This window comes from Chiloscyllium punctatum, chromosome 14 (genome assembly GCF_047496795.1).
Source record: "Chiloscyllium punctatum isolate Juve2018m chromosome 14, sChiPun1.3, whole genome shotgun sequence".
NCBI lineage: Eukaryota > Metazoa > Chordata > Chondrichthyes > Orectolobiformes > Hemiscylliidae > Chiloscyllium > Chiloscyllium punctatum.
Window position 1 is genome coordinate 2,083,089 of NC_092752.1, and position 21,525 is coordinate 2,104,613.

At 43.0% G+C, this 21,525-nt stretch overlaps 1 protein-coding gene across 5 annotated transcripts in view; it reads right to left on the bottom strand.

The window, feature by feature from the left end:
* The window catches only part of nfkb1 (nuclear factor of kappa light polypeptide gene enhancer in B-cells 1), a 107,719-nt gene that overhangs the window by 40,902 nt on the left and 45,292 nt on the right, over positions 1-21,525 (bottom strand). For all 5 annotated transcript variants that reach the window (XM_072583739.1, XM_072583737.1, XM_072583738.1 and 2 more), the window contains 3 exons: positions 5,309-5,460; positions 2,594-2,757; positions 1,722-1,880 (listed from right to left, as the gene is read on the bottom strand). In XM_072583739.1, the coding sequence (XP_072439840.1) occupies positions 1,722-1,880; positions 2,594-2,757; positions 5,309-5,460 (475 nt within the window). The remainder of the gene's footprint in view (positions 1-1,721; positions 1,881-2,593; positions 2,758-5,308; positions 5,461-21,525) is intronic.

Consider the following 21,525-nt stretch of genomic DNA (forward strand, 5'->3'; position numbering starts at 1 on the left):
GCAGCGGGTTCAAGAAGGCAGCTGAGCACCACCTTTCAAGGACAGTTGGGATGTGCAATAAATGCTGGCCAGCCAGTGACACCCACATCTCATGAGTTAATTTAAAAAAAAGTAATTTCAACAAGAAAACGGTCAATGTTTTCTCAACTCTGACCAAGCAAACATATATTGTGTGGATATCATACTGATCCTAAACTCATTACAGAAAAATAAAGATGGTGTTCTTAAATTATTTTATGATGAAACATATTTTATAGAAGAACTTGTATCTGATTAGCTTAGTGTGAATCTCATAAAAATCAGATTTTGCTAGATCCACTCTCGATTGCACGCAACTTTACTCTTAACAAAAATTAATGCGAAGCTAACAGTCCTTCTGGTGGACCCCCTTCATTTAAAAGGTTTCCCCTGTGTGTTCCTTAAATGCCAGCAGGGATTTAAATGTTAAATACTTTTTCTTTTAAAGAGAGAGAATCTGTCAAACATGCTTGATCTGAACATGCTATTTTGGAGAGGAACAGAACAAAGTCTAAAGTATATGGCAAATGCAGATCCAATGTTACAACTGGGTAAACTAACAAACATTCTTTGGGACTTTTCAATTTCTGTCTGCTCACAGCTACAGAGTGCGTCACTCAAACTAACCAGATGGGCTTTTATAACAATTAACAGTTGTCAGGAGGCTGCCATTACATTAGATTTTATTTAATTCAAATTTCACCATCTATTATGCTGGGATTCAAACTTATGTCCCAGAGAACCAGCCTGGATCTCTAGATTACTTGCCCATTGACATTACCACTACACCACTCGCTCCCAAATTTTGATAATAGGGGATGTAAATTTACTGTTAGTTCAAAAGTCTTTCTTGACTTAATTCATCGCTGGAGAACTTAGAGATGATTTAGGGAAAAGAGCAGTAATGTACTCAAGTTACAGCAAGAAAACACAACAGCAGAAGGTGGAGCCCACTGGCTCCATCAATTTTGTTCCACAATTCAACAACATCAATTTATTATCTACATCAGCTCTACCTTTTTGCACTATTCTCATATTCTCAGGTTCCTCAGCATCTAAAAATCCATTGACTGCTGCCTTGAATGTATTTCACAGTGAGCCATACACAGCTCTCTCAGCTGGAGAATTCCCAAGATTCACAATTTTCCAAATGAAGACATTTCTCTTTATCTCAGTCTGAAGCAGATGATATTCCAACAAGACTCTGACCCATATTGCAGATTTCACAGGACACACACTCCAGCATCTACAAAGTCAAGCTCTTTAAGAAACGTATACAATTTAACCAGACTGCTCTTCTAAATTCCAGAAATACAGGTGTAATCTCTTCTATCACTCCACACAGGACGGGCCCCACACTGTAGGCATCAGTTTAATGAACCTTTGTTGCAGTTGCTCTGAGGGATGTAAATCTCTCCTTAGGTATAGAGATCAAAACTACACACAGTACTCTGGACTGACCTCACCAAGATTCAAAATAATTGTAATTAGACATCTTTATTCCAACTCCTTTGTAATAAAGTCTTTAAAACACCATTTGTCTCCCTAATTATTTAAATTGTTATAAAATGCTTATTTACCAAACAAAAATTCTGCGATATGGAAGATACCGAAATCAGTATTAATGAAAAGGGTGAACAAACTTCCAGTTCGCTATCACTCCGGAGTTTGGCAAGAGGCAGATTTCTAAAGTGCCCACTTACTGCTGTCGTAGATGGGATCAGAAATAACAGGCTCCAATTTACGTGTAAATCGACAGCTGCTGTCTGGAAGCAGGGCTGTAAACATGAGGCGCACAACACTCAGGTCCATTTCCTTCGCTTGCTGAATGGAAGCCTGATGGATTAACTCCTTTTCACGTTCTGCAAACAGGCATCACAAATAATGCACCATTAATATTCTCACAAATGAAACACAAAGTAAACTCAGACAGTATCTTGTATTCATGTAACTCTTTTAATGTGATAACATATTCCGAAGAAAATTACAGATAATCCAATAGGACAGATGACCAAATGTTCAGTCTAAAAGCTAAGTTTGGAAGTAGGTCTTCAGGGGAGAGGTTTAGGGAGGAAATTCCCCAAGATAGGATTCAGGCAGCTGACAGGTGGCTGTCAACAGTGATAAAGTTCAGAATTGGAGGCGTGTAGATGAGGATTGAGAGTTTGGAGTTGGAGACAAACACGGGGAATGAAGAAGATATGGAAATTATTGTGCCTGTGCTCACTTTTTGAAACAGCTTTTGAATTCAAGCAAGGAAACAAGACTTTCTCCATTGTCTGAAAGTTTTTCCTTTTTAACTATTTATCCAATTCTCTTTTGAAATGTCCTATTGAATCTGCTTCCCTGCCCTTTCAGGCAGTATGCCCCACATCACAACAGCTCACAGTTAATCTCTCTGGGATCTCTGTCAAATATCTTAAAATTCTTAAAATATTTAAACCTTCAAAATGCTCATATCAGCATTGATTAACAGTCTGGTTAAATCATTTTCCTACCTCTGTCCAAGAGCATCTTTATCAAGATTTCACGTCAATTGGAGTTCACAAGTTAATTGCAATAAGTTGTAATTTACCTGTGAGTTCCCTTTGACCGTAACCCTCACTGTGTCGATGGTTTAATTCTGGGTGAATTACAACTCCATTATTATAACCCATCACATAAGCCTGTGTCATTCTCTGCTCGAGTGTACTGGCAACATTCTTCTTTGTCACATGTAGAATACCGAGATTCGGAAATCTGGAGAAGTAACAAACATTGTGAATTAACAAGCAATGCTATTTACACGCAACAGGCTGTTGTTCAGTCAACCAGATTCCAGACACATTGATTCTGAAAATCGTAAACTCAAATTCCCCCCACCCAATGCTCTCTACGTGGTGTCCATATGCTTATTGGGCAGTACCCACTTATCCAGACCCAAAGTGAAGATTAGTCAAGGCAGGGAACAGAGTCAGGTGGAAAGTTCTTGGGTCAAAGGCCAGTAGAACACATCACTATTGAATGTCTGCAGATTTTCACATGGGAATTACAGGGGGCACCAAAACAAATAGAATCTTCCAGGTATAGTCTGAGATAATGGAACCTAAAGTGGTACTATTTTAAAAGAGGTGCCAGGAGTAGACATACAAATCCTTTGAAGGAGCACATTAAAGTTGAGAAGCCTGTTTAAAATTAAGGCACACAGAATCTGAAGCAAGAGTCTAGAGTACATCAGCAGGAGTGTTATTCTGGAGTTTTACATTTTTCTGGAGGTTTAGCCTCAGCTGGTATATTGTACACAATTGTAGGAACTAGGCTTTAGGAAGAACATTAAGTCTCGATGATAAGAGATTGACTAGAACATTTGTGTGAGGGAATCTAATTATGTGGAGAGGCAGAGGTTGTGCTGCACTGAGCAGAGAAATTTAAGGGAAGAATTAGTGGAGCCTTTCAAAGTTATGAAGGATTTTGATAAGTAAAGAAGAGTTGGAAACCAGAGAGCACTGATAATTACTAAGAAATATGATTTTTAACACTAAGTTATGATGATTTGGAATGCACTACCTTAGATGTAAGTGGAAGCAGATGGAACAGGAATTTATAAAGAAAAATTGATAAGTAATTATAATAGAAACATTGATGTGATTATGGGGAAGTGCAAGAGAGTTTGTCTCATCAGTGGCTTATTCAAAGATTTGGCACAGGAATGGGCTGAATGGTCTCTTTTGCTGACATGAATGCTGCCAATATGTAAAAGAATCTATTTTAAAAGGATGCTATAGAGTTCACATGTGACAACAGATCGCTACAATACACAGGAGATAAGGTGGAAGTCGGTGGAGTAGTGTGCTGTCCTGGATAGAGAACTGGCTTGCAGACAGGGAACCAACCGTAGATATAAACTGGATTGTTTCAGAAGGACAGGCAGTGACTAGTGAGCTATCAATGCTTTGATCCCAGCTAGCCATGATGCATGGTAATGATTCAGATGAAGAAACTAAGTGTAATATCTCCAAGCTTGTTAACAATACAAAGCTGGGTGGGAAGTGAGCTGTGAGGAGGATACAGAGATGCTTCAGTGTGATTTGGACAGGCTCAGGGAGTGGAAGGAAACATGCAGATAAAGTGTAATGTGGATAAATATGCAGTTATTCAATTCAGTATCAAAACAGGAAGGTGGTTTGTTACCTGAATGGGGATAGCTTCGAAAAGGGAAGGTGCAACAAGACCTGGGAGTCCCTGTACACCAGTCTCTGAAAGTAAGATGCAGGCGCACAGTGAAGGGAAACAGTATGTTGGCTTTCATAGCAAAAGGATTTCAGTTTTGGAGCGGGGATGCCTTGCTGCAATTGTACGGGGCCTTGGAGAGACCACAGCAGGTATATTGTGTATGGTTTTGATTTCCTCACCTGACATGGATGTTCTGGTTGAAGCTTAAGGGGTAGGCTGGGAGTGGGCGGCACGGTGGCACAGTGGCTAGCACTGCTGCCTCACACCGCCAGAGACCCGGGTTCAATTCCCGCCTCAGGCGACTGACTGTGTGAAGTTTGCACATTCTCCCCGTGTCTGCGTGGGTTTCCTCCCACAATCCCAAAATGTGCAGGTTAGGTGAATTGGCCATGTTAAATTGCCCGCAGTGTTAGGGGCAGGGGTAAATGTAGGGGAGTGGGTCTGGGTAGGTTGCGCTTCGGCAGGTTGGTGTGGACTTATTGGCCAAAGGGCCTGTTTCCACACTGTAAGTAATCTAAAATCTAAATCTAAAGAGATACAGGAGATGTTAGCCTGGTGGTATTATCACTGTAAAAGTAAGTAATGGTGCTAGAATTGTCATCCAGAACCACAGGTTAAATGTTCCGAGATCATGGGTTCAAATACTACCATGACAGATAATGAGATCTGAATTCAATAAACATCTTGCATTACAAAGCTATCCTCATAGTAACCAAGTAACCATTGCTGACTGTTATAAAAACCCAGCTGGTTCATCCCTTAGGGAAGGAACTCTGCTGTCCTTAGCTGTCAGATCTACATGTAACTCTAGACTGACAGCAAAGTGGCTTATTCTTAGGGCTTTTACAGTGTAGTGACAGTTTTCCGCCCATTCTTAGTCAGGAGTCCCAGGTTTAAGTTCCACTTCTCCAGAGGTTTGTATAACATCCCTGAACAGGTTATTTTGAAAATATTTATACTAACCATCTGACAAAACTAAAACTCTTTCAAAGTCTGACAACATGATGGCATTGTAAGAGAAAGCTTTAATGTTGAATTATCACCAAAACAATACATTTTGGAAGAGGTTCTAACTTACGTTGAAATCATTTCCTTTGGACCCACTTGAACTAAACATATTCCTTTTTCACACTGTTTGCCAACGAGACTGTGAGCATGGAGATGCACACTATCCTTCCCATAGGTCACCAACTGAACAACAATCTTTGCTTGTCCAACGTAGTTGCATATCTAAACAAAATGATACAATTACATTACTGATACATTTAGACATCACAGTACAACATCTGATCTCAACCATGAGAAATACCAGTAAAACAGTTTCCCATTTATTTCACAAATCCCTGAAAACACTATGGGGTGTATTCTATTCCAGCAATATTTCCCACATTTTCCCCGAATTGTTCTTTATAACCCTATCGTGTGTTCAGTTGTACAAAAAGTCAAAGGATTCGTTCATTCCAATTCAATCAGGACGGATATCGTGCTGACTGCCCAGCTTTGAAAGGAAAAATATTTGTGGTGATAAACATTTATGTCTGATACAACTCAGGAACTCCCTTACACCAGGTATTATTAACTTTTCTTTATATGACCCACTTTTATGCTCAATGAAGAGTTAAGCTAAATTTTATCTTATGATCAACTCTTCATCCCATCACCAGCACACTTTAATACCAAAAGAGCTTTTTGTACCAATGTTTTAAATTTTTACTCTTAATTTTTCCGATGTAAACATTCTGCAACAGTACATTTTAAAATTTGGCAATACTGTTACAGAGCATCTCACATAGAAATACAGGCCGCTGACATAGATATATCACATAAGTACATGATATAAGTATTTGATATAGGTATCTAACATGAAGGTTTGGGTAGGAAATTCTGAGACCAAGACAGTCTAAGACACAGTCGTCAATAATGGAATAGCTAAATCGGGAAATGTTGAAGAGGTCAGAATTGAGGAGTGAAGGTTCCCTTCACACAGACTAAAACAATGAATGCCAGTGTCAATCACCAACAATGCCAGTAACCCCTCCATTTCCCATGCCGGAACATTCCGGTGGTTCGGTGTGTCTGTTGGATTGCACGCTGATGTTGTTGAGAGTAGCCTTACACTGGAAGCTACAGATGTCAGCTCCTCAGACCTGAACTCAAGTGGAGACAAATTGTACATGCTGCTGTGTTTCTGCTTCCTAATAAAAAAAATCACTGAAATCATTGTGGAATACACCTTCACTTACAGTGCACCAAGCACTGAGGGGAAGTCACCCTTAAATCAGGAAACATTTCTGTAAAACAAATATTTATCATGGGCATCACATTCCTACAATTTTCCTGTTTATTCATTGGTCAGTCTCGTACTTTCTCCAAGAACAAGGGAATTGAAAGTTAAATTTATGGCCATAAGTCAGAAAACACTTCCTCACTCAGAATTACAATTAGATTTTATTGTCACATGTACTGAAGTACAGGAATACAGGAGTCCAGTGAAAAGTTACAGAGTCATCACTCCCAGTACCATCTTACGCACAAAATCTTAGTTACAAAGTGGAAAAATAAATAAATAGTTAAAAGTTCAACACTATAACCCTTCTACAGTCATGGGCCTACAGTCGCTCTGCACTGGGCTTTCCCAACGAGGGATCACTCCCCCCTCCATGCTGGGCTGAGTCTCTCACTGCCATCCATCATCCAAACTCTGAAGCCTCTAGCTAACCCCACAGAGCTCCAGCTGTTGCCACATTCCGGACTCCGTGCTGCCTCCAAGACTGAGCTCTCTCCAGAAAGTAGGTTAAGGAGAAACTAAAAAACTAAACAAAAAAGAACCAAAGATGAGAAAAGAAAAAGGAAAGCAGACAGAATGGACAAGCCCCAGCCACTGAAGTGGGAATCAGGAATTCCCATCCAAAAGAAACACCACTGAGGTTAGGGATCAATTAGAAATTTCCAGACTAGGATTAATGGTTGGGTAAAGTTAGCAAGGCTTACAGAACTGAGGCCAACGGTGGAGTTAGGATACAGATCAGCTTTGTTCTACTTAAAATTGTTGAACAGAGGGGCTGAAAGGTCTCAGTGTTCCAAACACCTCAAATAAATAACACACATTACTTACAAATCTGTTGCTTTATATCAGTAGGATATTTAAGCCAAATCAGATAAGAGCATTAAAAAAAAAGACGACCAGGAGGGGACCATTCAAGCCTGCTCCAACATTTAACAGGATCTCTGCTGACCCACAGCCTCAACTTCACCTTCCCTGAGGTTGGTCTTGTGATGTATCATGTGCCTGCACTATATGGTGAAAGCTGTGATGCTTTTGCCCAAAATATAGCCTTTTTTTACAGAGTGGAACTAAATGTTTGTGTTTTTGTGCCTGTGCTGTTGAAGCAGTGCAGTGTTATGCAAAAAAATCAAACAAGCAAACAGTTGGGCCTCCGGTTGTTCTGATTTCTGCAAAGCACGAGTTTTGCTCTAAAAATTAATTTAGGAATTGTGAAATAATGCAATAATTCCACAAGAAACAATTAGCCATCACCCTTAACATTCAATGGCATCACCATCACTGAATGTCCCTTTAGCAACATCCTGGAGGTTACTATTGACCACCAGACCCTAACTGGACTCATCACATAAACACAGCGGCAACAAGAGCAGATCAAAGGCTAAGAATACTGCATTAAGTAACTCATCTCCTGACTCTCTAAAGCCTGTCCACCATCAATAAGGCACAAGTCAAGAGTGTGATGGAATACTCCTCATTTGCCTGGATGGGGGCAGCTCCAACGACACTCAAGAAACTTGACAGTATCCAATACAAAACAACCCGCTTGATTGGCACCACATCCACAAATACTCCCTTCCTCCACCATGGATGCTCAGTGACAGCAGTGTTTACTATCTATAAGATTCACTGCAGAAATTCACTGAAGGTCCTTAGATAGCACTTTCCAAACCCACAATCACTTCCATCTAATAGGACAAAGACAGCAGGTACATGGGAATACCCATCACCTTCAAGTTCCCTTCCAAGCACCACCCTGACTTGGAAATATATCGCCGTTCTTTCAGTGTCACTGGGTCAAAATCCTGGAATTCCCTCCCTAGGGACATTGTGGGTCTACCCAAAGCACATGGACAGCAGCGGGTCAAGAAGGCAGCTCACCCTCACCTTCTCAAGGGGCAACTAAGGACAGATAGTAAATGCTGGTCCTGTCAGTGACTCCCACATTTTATAAATGAATTAAATAAATGCAAAACCAACTGGCAATTTCTACTTGGTGGTTCTCTACATCGGTTTATTGTTACAATCCGCATTCTGAATAGAAATCAAAATGGGTACACAGAAGGCATTGTATGTGTGTTCCACCACAGTAAAGGAGCTGAACTTCCATATGATTCATCTCTGACATTTTGTCTCATTTCCAGAGTTAGGGACATTATCAATTCCATGAAAATATTAAGTGATTTTCCATTTTAAACAGTGATATTCAGGTGAAGATGATTTTGGAAAGGTACAGTTATAGAAATTTTTCATATTACCTTGAGTTAGTCACAGATAGATGGGTGTGACTTGCTCTCAAACAGTTTGCCACCAACGCAGTGTTAGAATCAGACAAGGATTTTCACACCCAAACCACATCCATCAGGAATTATTTCTACTCTTTCAGAGAATTGTTTGCTTCCACCCATCAAAACCTTTCAAACAGCAAGCGTCTGAACGAATGAAATTATCACCCCCAGGAAACAGATATGGTCTTGCAATTCTGAGAAGCATTTTCACACAATTTCAATATATCACTTCACAAATGGATTATCATTTGAAATTCAGACAGAAAAGCAACTTGCCGAGAGTGTGTGGTAGGGAGGAAGAAGGGAAATATTGACCAGGATACCAAAAGCAACTTGCTATTCCTCACATTCTGACACTCATTTTGTACATTATATTCATTGAACACACAGAGCCAGGGCCAGCAATGTAAGGTCTCCTAAAAAAGGTACAGAACAGCTTTTATTATTTATCCCCATCACAGTGCTTGTGAATTTCTGAATAACTGTCATTTTTTTTATCCCAATTAACACTCATAAAAGGGTCAATCAAAATCCTGTATGGCATCACAACTGAATCATCAGTCATTCAGAAATATGTAACCAATTATTATAATTGCACAATATCAGGGTGGCTCCACTTATGTCAAGGGGAACTTCCCAATTTTCAACATACAGCGCCACGTGACTTTGGCAGGATATTCCCGACTGTGAAAGTGGTACTGAGTTAATGAGTCACATGCACTTTGCTGAAATGGAGGCAAAAATAAGTTGCCTGCTTACTGCCACACAACTATGTCATGCATCTTGGAAATACCAGGGACTTCCCCTATATTTCTCATTAAATAGTACAGAAATTGACTCTGCATTTCCAGCCACCTTAAACCAGACACAAACACGGAAATAATTTTCTGAAGTGGTTGCAATAGTATAACAAAAACTGGTATACAGCCAAGTAAGTAGAAGTAAAGCCATCATAAACCCAGAGGACCATAGAGCTCCTTCCTCATTAGAGTGAGGACTGGTCGTGGTCAGCCTGAGGGTCACCTTGCCCCAGGTGATGAGAGAGGTTGAGAATGTAGGGCCTCACAGTAACCTTCGCCAGTGCCTAAATTGAACCCATGCTGTAGGTGTCACTCTGCATAACAAACCAGTCATCCAGCCAACTGAGCTAACCGGCATGGTGACTCTCAGATTAAACTCAGCACCAGCTGTTGGCTAATGAGAGTGCAGCCCAATGGGCCTCTGGGACTACAGCAACTTTACTACAAAGCAGCGTTTAACATAGCACACACCGTCATAGAATCTGAGAAATTGCAGAGCAGAAGGTTATTCAGCTTTCCATTACCAGGGCAAAGGTAGCTCTTCAATTGAAGTCATAGAGATGAAACTCATTTCCCTTTATCCTTCAATAATAACTATCCAATTTGTTTCAAAACTTTTTTATGATACTTACTTCACCAACAACTTGTAAACTACTTAATTTCTTGATGCCTCCCCACAGCTAATCTCGAGTTTCTGTATTTAGAGAACAAACCAGTCTACAGGAAACAGTTCAAACTTGGACCTGGTTCCTACAGGACCCCAGAGAAAGATCATTAAAGGAGGAGGCCACCTGGCGTGTTCTGTGGTGGGAACTGGTCCTCCTGGGAGCAGATGCAGTGGAGGCAGAGGAACTGGGAATAAGGGATAGTATTTTTTTACGCAGGCAGGGTGGGAGAAGCTGTACACCAGGTAGCTGTGTGAGCTGTGCCTATGGCCACTTCCTCCAGACCGAAGGCGTAGCCATGGGCACTTGTATGGGCCCCAACTATGTCTATCCCTTGGTTGGGTATGTGGAACAGTCCATCTTCTGCAGCTACACCAGCACCATTCCCCACCTTTTCCTCCACTACATCGATGACTACAACGGTACTACTTCATGCCTCCATGAGGAGGTTGAACAGTTCATCAACTTCACGAACACCTTCCACCCTGACGTTAAGTCACCTGGACCATCTTGGACATTTCCCTCTATTTTCTGGACCTCTCCATCTCCATTAATGTGGACATCTACTATAAACCCACAGACTCGCACAGCTACCTGGAATAGACTTCCTCCTACCCTGCCTCTTGTAATAACGCCATCGCTTATTCCCAATTACTCCGCTACCACTGCATCTGCTCCCAGGAGGACCAGTTCCACCATAGGACATACCAGATGGCCTCCCTCTTTAAAGACCACAATTTCCCCTCCCATGTGGTCGATGGTGCCCTCCAGCACATTTCATCCACTTGTTGCACCTCTGCCCTCTAACCTCACCCCTCCGACCACAGTAAGGACAGACCCACCCCCCCCCCCCCCCAACTCTGGTCCTCATCTTCCACCCCACCAACCTCTGGATACTTGCATCATCCTGCGCCATTTCCACCACCCACAGACACCACTATCAGGGATATTTTTCCCTCCCCACCCCTGTCTGCACTCGGTAAAGACGATTCCCTCAGTGATTCCCTTGTCAAGGCCATGCCCACCACAAACCCACCCTCCCCTCCCCTCCCCTCCCGGCACCCTCCCCTGCCACTGCAAGAAGTGCAAAACCTGCACCCACATCTCCCCTCTCATCTCCGTCCAAGGCCCCAAAGGAGCCTTCCACATCTGTCAGAGCTTTACCTGCACTTCCACACACGTCTGTTACTATATCTACACTGGGGAGACAGGACACCTACTTGCAGAGCACTTCAGCGAACATCGCTGGGACTCATGCACCAATCAGCCCCACTGTCCTGTGGCTAAACACTTTAACACCCCTCCCCCTCTCACTCTGCCAGGGACATGCAGGTCCTGTGCTTTCACCACTGCCAAATCCTTACCACCCAACACCTGGAGGAAGAACGCTTATCTTCTGCCTTGGGACCCTCCAACCACATTGGATCAATGTGGATTGCACCAGTTTCCTCATTTCCCCTCCCCCACCTTATCCCAGATCCAACTTGGCACCACCCTCTTGACTTGCCCAAACTGTCCATCTTCCTTCCCACCGCACCCTCCTCTCCGACCTATCACTTTCACCCCCCACCTCCATCTACCCATCGCATTTCCAGCTACCTTACTCCCAGCCCCGCCCCCCACTCCTATTTATCTCTCAGCCCCCTTGGCCTGCAAGCCTCATTCCTGATGCGCAAAATGTCGACTCTCCAGCTCCTCGGATGCTGCCTGACCTGCTGTGCTTTTCCAGCACCACCCTAACCTTGACTCTGATCTCCAGCATCTGCAGTCCTCACTTTCTTCCTATGGGGTAAAAACAATGACTGCAGATGCTGGTAACCAGATTCTAGATTAGAGTGGTGCTGAAAAAGTGCAGCAGTTCAGGCAGCATCCGAGGAGCAGGAAAATCGACGTTTCGGGCAAAACCCTTCATCAGGAATAGAGGCAGGGTGCCTGCAGGGTGGAGAGATAAGTGAGAGGAAGGTGGGGGTGGGGAGAAAGTAGCATAGCGTACAATAGGTGAATGGGGGTGGGGATGAAGGTGATCGGTCAGAGGAGGAGGGTGGAGTAGATAGGTGGAAAGGAGCTAGATAGGTACCATTTTCTTCCTACAGTCTATGCAGGAGTTCAGTAAACTACACACGACTAAATTAAGTATTCAAGAATGCAATACCAACATTAGATTTTTTTAAAAATACAGACATCACTTACAATCTCCTTCCATACTTACAAGAAATAATAATGCACTAGTAAAATTACTGTAAATAGCTAATTATTTCTCCCTACATATGGAAAAGTGCAGCACAGCATCAGGCCCTTTGGCTCACTATGTCTGAACCAGCCATGACATCATTCTAAACTAATCCTATCTGCCTTATTTGATTTAATTTAATATTCCCTCTCAGTGGACAATACATACAAACACAATTAAACAAAATTATTCTCTTAGACGTGCAGAGGCTTACTGCACAGTAAGGGCCCATTAACTCACTATGTATAAGCCTGCTGCATTTACACTCATCAGCTTTTTCCCCACAGCCTGCAGATTGGCCCTCTCACCAAGGTGCTTGAATTGAACTTTGAAAGGAAGAAGCATTCAGGTACTAAGTGATTCCCCTGCCTGGCACTTCAGTGGGAAGCAGCCCTGGCAGGAAGATCGTGAATGAACAAACTCTCAGTCAGACACCTGCCTCACCCACAACCGCGTAAGACTGAGGAGAAACTCCACGTCACTGTCACTTCTTTCTTGCCTCATAACATATTCACCCAACCAAATACTTGTATTCAGCAGTAATCAAATCAAGAGAACATCATGTTGGTCATACATGGAGAAATCACAGCAGTGTGGAACATAGGATTTAAATGGTTTTAATCTGCAAACTACCTCTCGCATGTTCAATAAAAGAGACGTTCAAGGTGAGAGTTTTGTAAATAACTATTTGCCACATTCAGTGAGTAAGAAGAGCAATGGGAGCGATTAAGAAATTTCTTTTCAGGTGCATAGAATGAGACGAGGCCATTCAGCCCCTCCACTATTGAATCAGATTAGGCCTGGCCTTTAGGCTTTTTTAAACATAACGAAAAATATAGCAACTGAAGAGCGAGAAACAGAGTTAATATTCAAGAACTCTGAAGTCAGGTTCTGCCAATTCCGATTTTATTTCAGATTTCCAGTATATGCAGTATTTTGCTTTTACATAATTTCTTTCACCAACCTTTTCAGACATATCATGACCCATGGCCTTCTGCACCAGAGCTGGCGCACTACCACTGTACCACCAGAGCCCTATTGACCTCAGACGTGTATCATGACTCTGCCTTCCTTGGTTCCATAATCGTTCATTTTCTTATGCAACAAAATCTATCAATCAAGTTCAAAACATGAATCAACTCCCAGCCTCATCAGCTGTTTGAGGGAGTTTCAGATTTCTGTGCACCTTTGCATGGACTGACTGATTGTAAGGTTCGGCCTCAACTGTGGAACATCACTCCCACCAGAGGTAACAATTTCACTCTATCCTATAGTTCCCTTAATCATCAATTAGATCTGACCAAATCTCCTGAAATTGAGGGAATGCAAAGTTCGTTTAAATAACCTGTTCTCATAATTTAACTCTCTTTGACCCAGCCTCATTGCATCTGGGGGGTTGTGTAAGGAATCTTGTTGATGGGCAGGGGGCTGCAGACAGCAGCAGACCATAAATAACAAAATCATATTATCCTATTCCCCATCGCCCAGTCACTCAGAAAAACCTTCAAATGATACACAAAAGAGCAACATAAACCATTGCTGGACAGCTTTATGCCTCCCAAAACAAAAAAGGCAAACATGGAAATGCAACCTCTCCAGGCCACAGGAATTAGCTCATGAAATGGAACACAGATAAAGAGTCAGATGGATTTCAATTTGCTGCACTCACTTCAAGTTCCAAACTTCACATCACAGAAACAGGATAGAATAGGAAGTCCAACTGGTATGAGCCCTACATGACCCTTCTCAGATTTCAGAACAGCAGCTGAAGCAGGATAGAACTATAACTAATCTTTACACACTCCAATATTATTCTTAATTAATATGTTCAGATGTGTTATCACACACCTTCAAGGTAGACTGCACTTTGATGTCATCAGGGCCAGAGGTGGGGACACTACCAGTGCTCCACAAGCATCAGTAAACCATGCATCCTCAGAAGCAGATTCAAAGTCAAGCTTCGAGTTTCAAATCGGAGAGGATTGCAGATGGACAAATTGTGATGCAGGAATCAGACACAAGACAGCTATGCTGACCACATCACCATCACGTAAACTCCACCAGCTGCCATGGTGGGACTGGGAACCCATGCTTCCAGATTATGAAGCTCTCCCTCTAGATCACTATGAGAGCAGTCCAGGCCCTTCAGCCCTCAATGTTGGACCGACCTTTTATCCTGCTCTCAGATCAGACTAACCTATCATTCATGTGGCTATTCAAGAGTCGTTTAAATGTCCCTAATGTATCTGACTCTACTACCACCTCTGGCAGTGTATTCCACGCACCCACCACTGTCTGTGTAAATAACCTACCTCTGACATTTCCCCAAAATCTTTTATAACCATAACATTATGCCCCCTTATGATAGCTATTTCCACTCTGGGAAAGAGTCTCTGGCTATCCACTCTATATATGCTTCTCATCATCTTGTACACCTCTCTCAAGTCAACTCTCATCCTTCTTCATTCCATTAAGAAAAGACTTGGCTCCCTCAACCTTTCTTCATAAGACATGCCCTCCAGTCCAGGCAGCATCCTTGTAAATCTCCTCTGAACCCTGTCTAAAGCTTCTTTATCCTTCCTATAAATGAGGTGACCAGAACGGAACACAATATTCCAAATGTGGTCTAACCAGGGCTCTATAGAGCTGCAGCATAACCTCGCAGCTCTTAAACTCAATCCTCCTGTTAATGAAAGTTAACATACCATACGCCTTCTTGACAATCCTATCACCTTGGGTGGCAACTTTGAGGGATCTATGGACATGGACTCCAAGATCACTCTGTTCCTGCAACTGCCAAGAATTCTGCCTTTAATCCTGTATTCAAATTCCACGTTCCGAAGTGAATGACTTCACACTTCTCCAGGTTGAATTCAATCTGCCACTTATCAGCCCAGTTCTGCATCCTGTCAATGTCCCGTTGCAACCTACAACAGCCCTCCACACTATCCACAACTCCACCAAACTTCATGTCATCAGCAAACTTACTAACCCACCCTTGCACTTCCTCATTTAAGTCATTTATAAAAATCATAAAGAGCAGAGATCCCAGACGGATCCCTGCAGAACATCACTGCTCACCAAGCTCCAGACTGAATACTTTCCAGTTACCACCACCCTCTGTATTCTGTATCCAGACAATCAGACTTCCCTCTATCCCATCCCTCCTTATCTGAATGAGCCTACCAGGGGGAACCTTATCAAACACCTTGCTAAAATCCATGTACACCACACCCACTGCTCTACCCTCATCAATGTGTTTTGTCACATCCTCAAAAATTCAATAAGGTTTGTGAGGTATGACCTGCCCCTCTCAGAGCCATGTTGACCATCTCTAATCAAACTATGGCTTTCAAAGTAATAATAAACCTAGTCTCTCAGAATCCTCTCAAATAATTTGCCCACCAGAGATGTGAGACTGACTGATCTGTAATTCCCAGGATTCTCTTTCTTCAACAAGGGAATAACATTTGTCACCCTCCAAACATCTGGCACGACTCCAATGGACAGTGAGGACACAGAGATCATCGTCAAAGATGCAGCAATCTCTTCCCTCACTTCCTGTAGTGACAACATAGGAAGGGAAAAGATTGAGAGTCTGAAGGGAGATTACAGAGAGTTAGGCAGGAATTTAAAAAGGTCCTCAAGAGTAGTAATATCTGGATTACTCCCGGTGCTACGAGCTAATGAGGGTGGCAGGAATAGGATGATAGAGCAGATGAATGCATGGCTGAGGAGCTGGTGTATGAAAGGAGGATTCATATTTTTGGATCATTGGAATTGTGTTTGGGGTAGAAGTGACCTGTACAAGAAGGATGGATTGCACCTAAATTGGAAGTGGACTAATATACTGGCAGGGAAATTTGCTAGAGCTGCTCAGGAGGATTTAAGGTGGGGGGGTGGGCCCAGGGAGATAATGAGGAAAGAGATCAATCTAAGACTGGTACAGTTCAGAACAGAAGCGAGTCAAACAGTCAGGGCAGGCAGGGACAAGGTAGGACTAATAAATTAAACTGCATTTATTTTAATGCAAGGGGCCTAACAGAGAAGGCATGAACTTAGGGCATGGTTAGGAACATGGGACTGGGATATCGTAGCAATTACAGAAACATGGCTCAGGGATGGGCAGGACTGGCAGCTTAATGTTCTAGGATACAAATGCTACAGGAAGGACAGAAAGGGGGGCAAGAGAGGAGGGGGATAGGTGTTGTTGATAAGGGATAGCATTACAGCTGTACTGAGGGAAGATATTCCTGGAAATACATCCATGGAAGTTATTTGGATGGAACTGAAAAATAAGAAAGGGATGATCACCTTATTGGGATTGTATTATAGACCCCCTAATAGTCAGAGGGAAAATGACAAACAAACTTGTAAGGAGATCTCAGCTATCTGTAAGAATAATAGGGTGGTTATGGTAGGGAATTTTAACTTTCCAAACATTGACTGGGACTGCCCTAGTGTTAAGGGTTTAGATGGAGAGGAATTTGTTAAGTGTGTACAAGACAATTTTCTGATTCAGTATGTGGATGTACCTACTGGAGAAGGTGCAAAACATGACCTACTCTTGGGAAATAAGGCAGGGCAGGTGACTGAGGTATGAGTGGGAGAGCACTTTGGGGCCAGTGACCATAATTCTATTAGATTTAAAATAGTGATGGATAAGGATACACCAGATCTAAAAGCTGAAGTTCTAAATTGGAGAAAGGCCAATTTTGATGGGATTAGGTAAGAACTTTCGAAAGCTGATTGGGGGCAGATGTTCGCAGGTAAAGGTATGGCTGGAAAATGGGAAGCCTTCAGAAATGAGATAACAAGAATCCAGAGAAAGTATATTCCTGTCAGGGTGAAAGGAAAGGCAGGTAGGTATAGGGAACGCTGGATGATGAAAGAAATTGAGGGTTTGGTTAAGAAAAAGAAGGAAGCATATGTAAGGTATAGACAGGATAGATCGAGTGACTCCTAAGATGAGTATAAAGAAAGTAGGAGTATACTTAAGAGGGAAATCAGGAGGGCAGAAATTGGGAACATGAGCAAGCTTTGGCAAATAGAATTAAGGAGAATCCAAAGGGTTTTTATAAATAAGTTAAGAACAAAAGGGTAACTAGGGAGAAAATAGGGCCCCTCAAAGATTAGCAAGACGGCCTTTGTGTAGAGCCACATAAAATGGGGGAGATACTAAATGAGTATTTTGCATCAGTATTTACTGTGGAAAAGGATATGGAAGATATAGACTGTAGGGAAATAGATGGTGACATCTTGCAATATGTCCAGATTACAGAGGAGGAAGTGCTGGATGTCTTGAAATGCATAATGGTGGATAAATCCCCAGGACCTGATCAGGTATACCCTAGAACTCTGTGGGAAGCTAGAGCAGTGATTGATGGGCTACTTGCGGAGATATTTGTATCATCGATAGTCACAGGTGAGGTGCTGGAAGACTGGAGGTTGGCAAACGTGGTGCCACTGTTTAAGAAGGGTGGTAAGGACAAGCCAGGGAACTATAGATTAGTGAGCCTGACGTCGGTGGTGGGCAAGTTGTTGTAGGGAATCCTGAGGGACAGGATGTACATGTATTTGGAAAGGCAAGGAATGATTAGGGATAGTCAACATGGCTTTGTGCATGGGAAATCATGTCTCACAAACTTGATTGAGTTTTTTGAGGAAGTAACAAAGAGGATTGATGAGGGCAGAGCGGTAGATGTGATCTATATGGATTTCAGTAAGGCGTTCAATAAGGTTCCCCATGGGAGACTGGTTAACGAGGTTAGATCTCATGGAATACAAGGAGAACTAGCCATTTGGATACAGAACTGGCTCAAAGGTAGAAGACAGAGGGTGGTGGTGGAGGGTAGTTTTTCAGACTGGAGGCCTGTGACCAGTGGAGTGCCACAAGGATCAGTGCTGGGTCCTTTAATTTTAGTCATTTACATAAATGATTTGGATGCGAGCATAAGAGGTACAGTTAGTAAGTTTGCAGATGACACCAAAATTGGAGGTGTAGTGGACAGCGAAGAAGGTTACCTCAGATTACAACAGGATATTGACCAGATGGGCCAATGGGCTGAGAAGTGGCAGATGGAGTTTAATTCAGATAAATGCAAGGTGCTGCATTTAGGGAAAGAAAATTTTAGCAGGACGTATACGCTTAATGGTAAGGTCCTAGGGAGTGTTGCTGAACAAAGATACCTTGGAGTGCAAGTTAATAGTTCCTTGAAAGTGGAGTCACAGGTAGATCGGATAGTGAAGGAGGCATTTGGTATGCTTTCCTTTCCTGGTCAGAGTACTGAGTACAGGAGTTGGGAGGTCATGTTGCGGCTGTACAGGACATTGGTTAGGTAAAAACAATAACTGCAGATGCTGGAAAGCAAATACTGGATTAGTGGTGCTGGAAGAGCACAGCAGTTCAGGCAGCATCCAACGAGCAGCGAAATCGATGTTTCGGGCAAAAGCCCTTCATCAGGAATATTTATTCCTGAATGAAGGGCTTTTGCCCGAAACGTCGATTTCGCTGCTCGTTGAATGCTGCCTGAACTGCTGTGCTCTTCCAGCACCACTAATCCAGGACATTGCTTAGGCCACTGTTGGAATATCGTGTGAAATCCTGGTCTTCTTCCTATCGGAAAGAAGTTGTGAAACTTGAAAGGGTTCAGAAAAGATTAACAAGGATGTTGCCAGGGCTGGAGGATTTGAGCTATAAGGAGAGGCTGAACAGGTTGGGGCTGTTTTCCCTGGAGTGTCGGAGGCTGAGGGGTGACCTTATAGAGGTTTACAAAATTATGAGGGGCATGGATAGAGTAAATAGGCAAAATCTTTTCCCTGGGGTCAGGGGTCCAGAACTAGAGGGCATAGGTTTAGGGTGAGAGGGGAAAGATAGAAAAGAGACCTGAGGGGCAACTTTTTCACACTGAGGGTGGTACGTGTATGGAATGAGATGCCAGAGGATGTGGTGGAAGCTGGTACAATTGCGACATTTAAGAGGCATTTGGATGGCTATATGAATAGGAAGGGTTTGGAAGGATATGGGCCGGGTGCTGGCAGGTGGGACTAGATTGGGTTGGAATATCTGGTCGGCATGGACGGGTTGGACCGAAGGGTCTGTTTCCATGCTGCACATTTCTATGACTCTATTTCCTGCCTGGTCCAGGGGATTTGAAAGCGTGGTGCTGCAAAAGCACAGCAGGTTAGGCAGCAGAATGAAGGGCTTATGCTTCTTGCTCCTCGGATGCTGCCTAACCTGCTGTGCTTTTCCAGCACCACACTCTTGACTCTGACTTCCAGCATCTGCAGTCCTCACTTTTGCCTGGCCCAGGGGATTTATCTATCCTCATAAATCTCAAACTTTTCAGCACATCTCCTCCTTAACATCAACCTGTTCAAGCATATCAGTCTGTTTCACGCTGTCCTCAGAAATGTCAAGGTCACTCTCAGTGGTGAAGACTGAAGCAAAGTATTCATTAAGTACCACCCCTACTTCCTCCAACTCCAGGTGTAAGTTCCATCCACTATTCCTGATTGGCCCTTCCCTCACTCTGGCCACCCTCTTGTTCCTCACATAAGTGTAGAATGCCTTAGGGTTTTCCTTAATCCTACCCGCTAAAGCTTTCTCATTCCCCCTTCTAGCTCTCCTAAGTCCATTCTTCAGTTCCTTCCTGGCTACCTTGTAACCCTCTGGAGACCTGTTTGATCCTTGCCTCCTCAATCTTAAGTAAGCTTCCTTCTTCCTCTTGACTAGATGTTCCACATCTCTTGTCACCCAAGGTTCCTTCACCCTATCATCCCTTCCTTGCCTCAGTTGGATAAACCTATCTAGTACTAATCAGCAATTGCTCCTTAAACAACCTTTATATTTCTATCATGCATTCCCCCGAAAACATCTGTTCCCCAATTTAGGCGCCCCAATACCTGCCTAACAGCACTGAAATTCCCCCTCCCCCAATTAAATACTTTCCCATACTGTCTGCTCCTATCCCTCTCTATGAGTATAGGAAAGGTCAGAGAGTTGTGATCACTAACACCAAAATGCTCTCCCACTGAGAGATCTGACACCTGACCTGGTTTGTGGCCAAGCACCAAATCTAATATGGCCTCCCCTCTGACATAACCACAACACACTGACATGCCTGTTCCACACAGCTTTATAGCTCCTTATTCATAAACATGTTTCTTCTTTCAGTCTGTTTTTTTGAAAACCACCACTAAATAAATGAATTAAAACATATAAGTAGTAACAATAAACAAACATTGCCCACTAGGGACAGTGCAACTACAATAGCAATAGACAATAGACAATAGGTGCAGGAGTAGGCCATTCAGCCCTTCGAGCCTGCACCGCCATTCAATATGATCATGGCTGATCATTCCTAATCAGTATCCTCTTCCTGCCTTATCTCCATAACCCTTGATTCCACTATCTTTGAAAGCTCTATCCTACTCTTTCTTAAATGAATCCAGAGACTGGGCCTCCACTGCCCTCTGGGGCAGATCATTCCACACAGCCACCACTCTCTGGGTGAAGAAGTTTCTCCTCATCACTGTCCTAAATAGTTTACCCCGTATTTTTAAGCTGTGTCCTCTGTTTCCTGCTGCCAGAGTGTCCAATCCTTTCGTAATCTTATATGTCTCAATCAGATCCCCTCTCAGTCTTCTAAACTCAAGGGTATACAAGCCCAGTCACTTCAGTCTTTCAGTGTGAGGTAATCCCGCCATTCCAGGAATTGACCTCATGAACCTACGCTGCACTCCCTCAATAGCCAGAATGTCTTTCCTCAAATTTGGAGACCAGAACTGCACACAGTGCTCCAGGTGTGGTCTCACCAGGGCCCTGTACAGCTGCGGAAGCACCTCTGCTTCTATACTCAATTCCTCTTGTTATGAAGGCCAGCATGCTTTTAGCCTTCTTCACTACCTGCTGTACCTGCATGCTTACCTTCATTGACTGGTGTCCAAGAACACCCAGATCTCTCTGTACTGCCCCTTTACCTATGATTACATTGAGGTAGTAATCTGCCTTCCTGTTCTTACCACC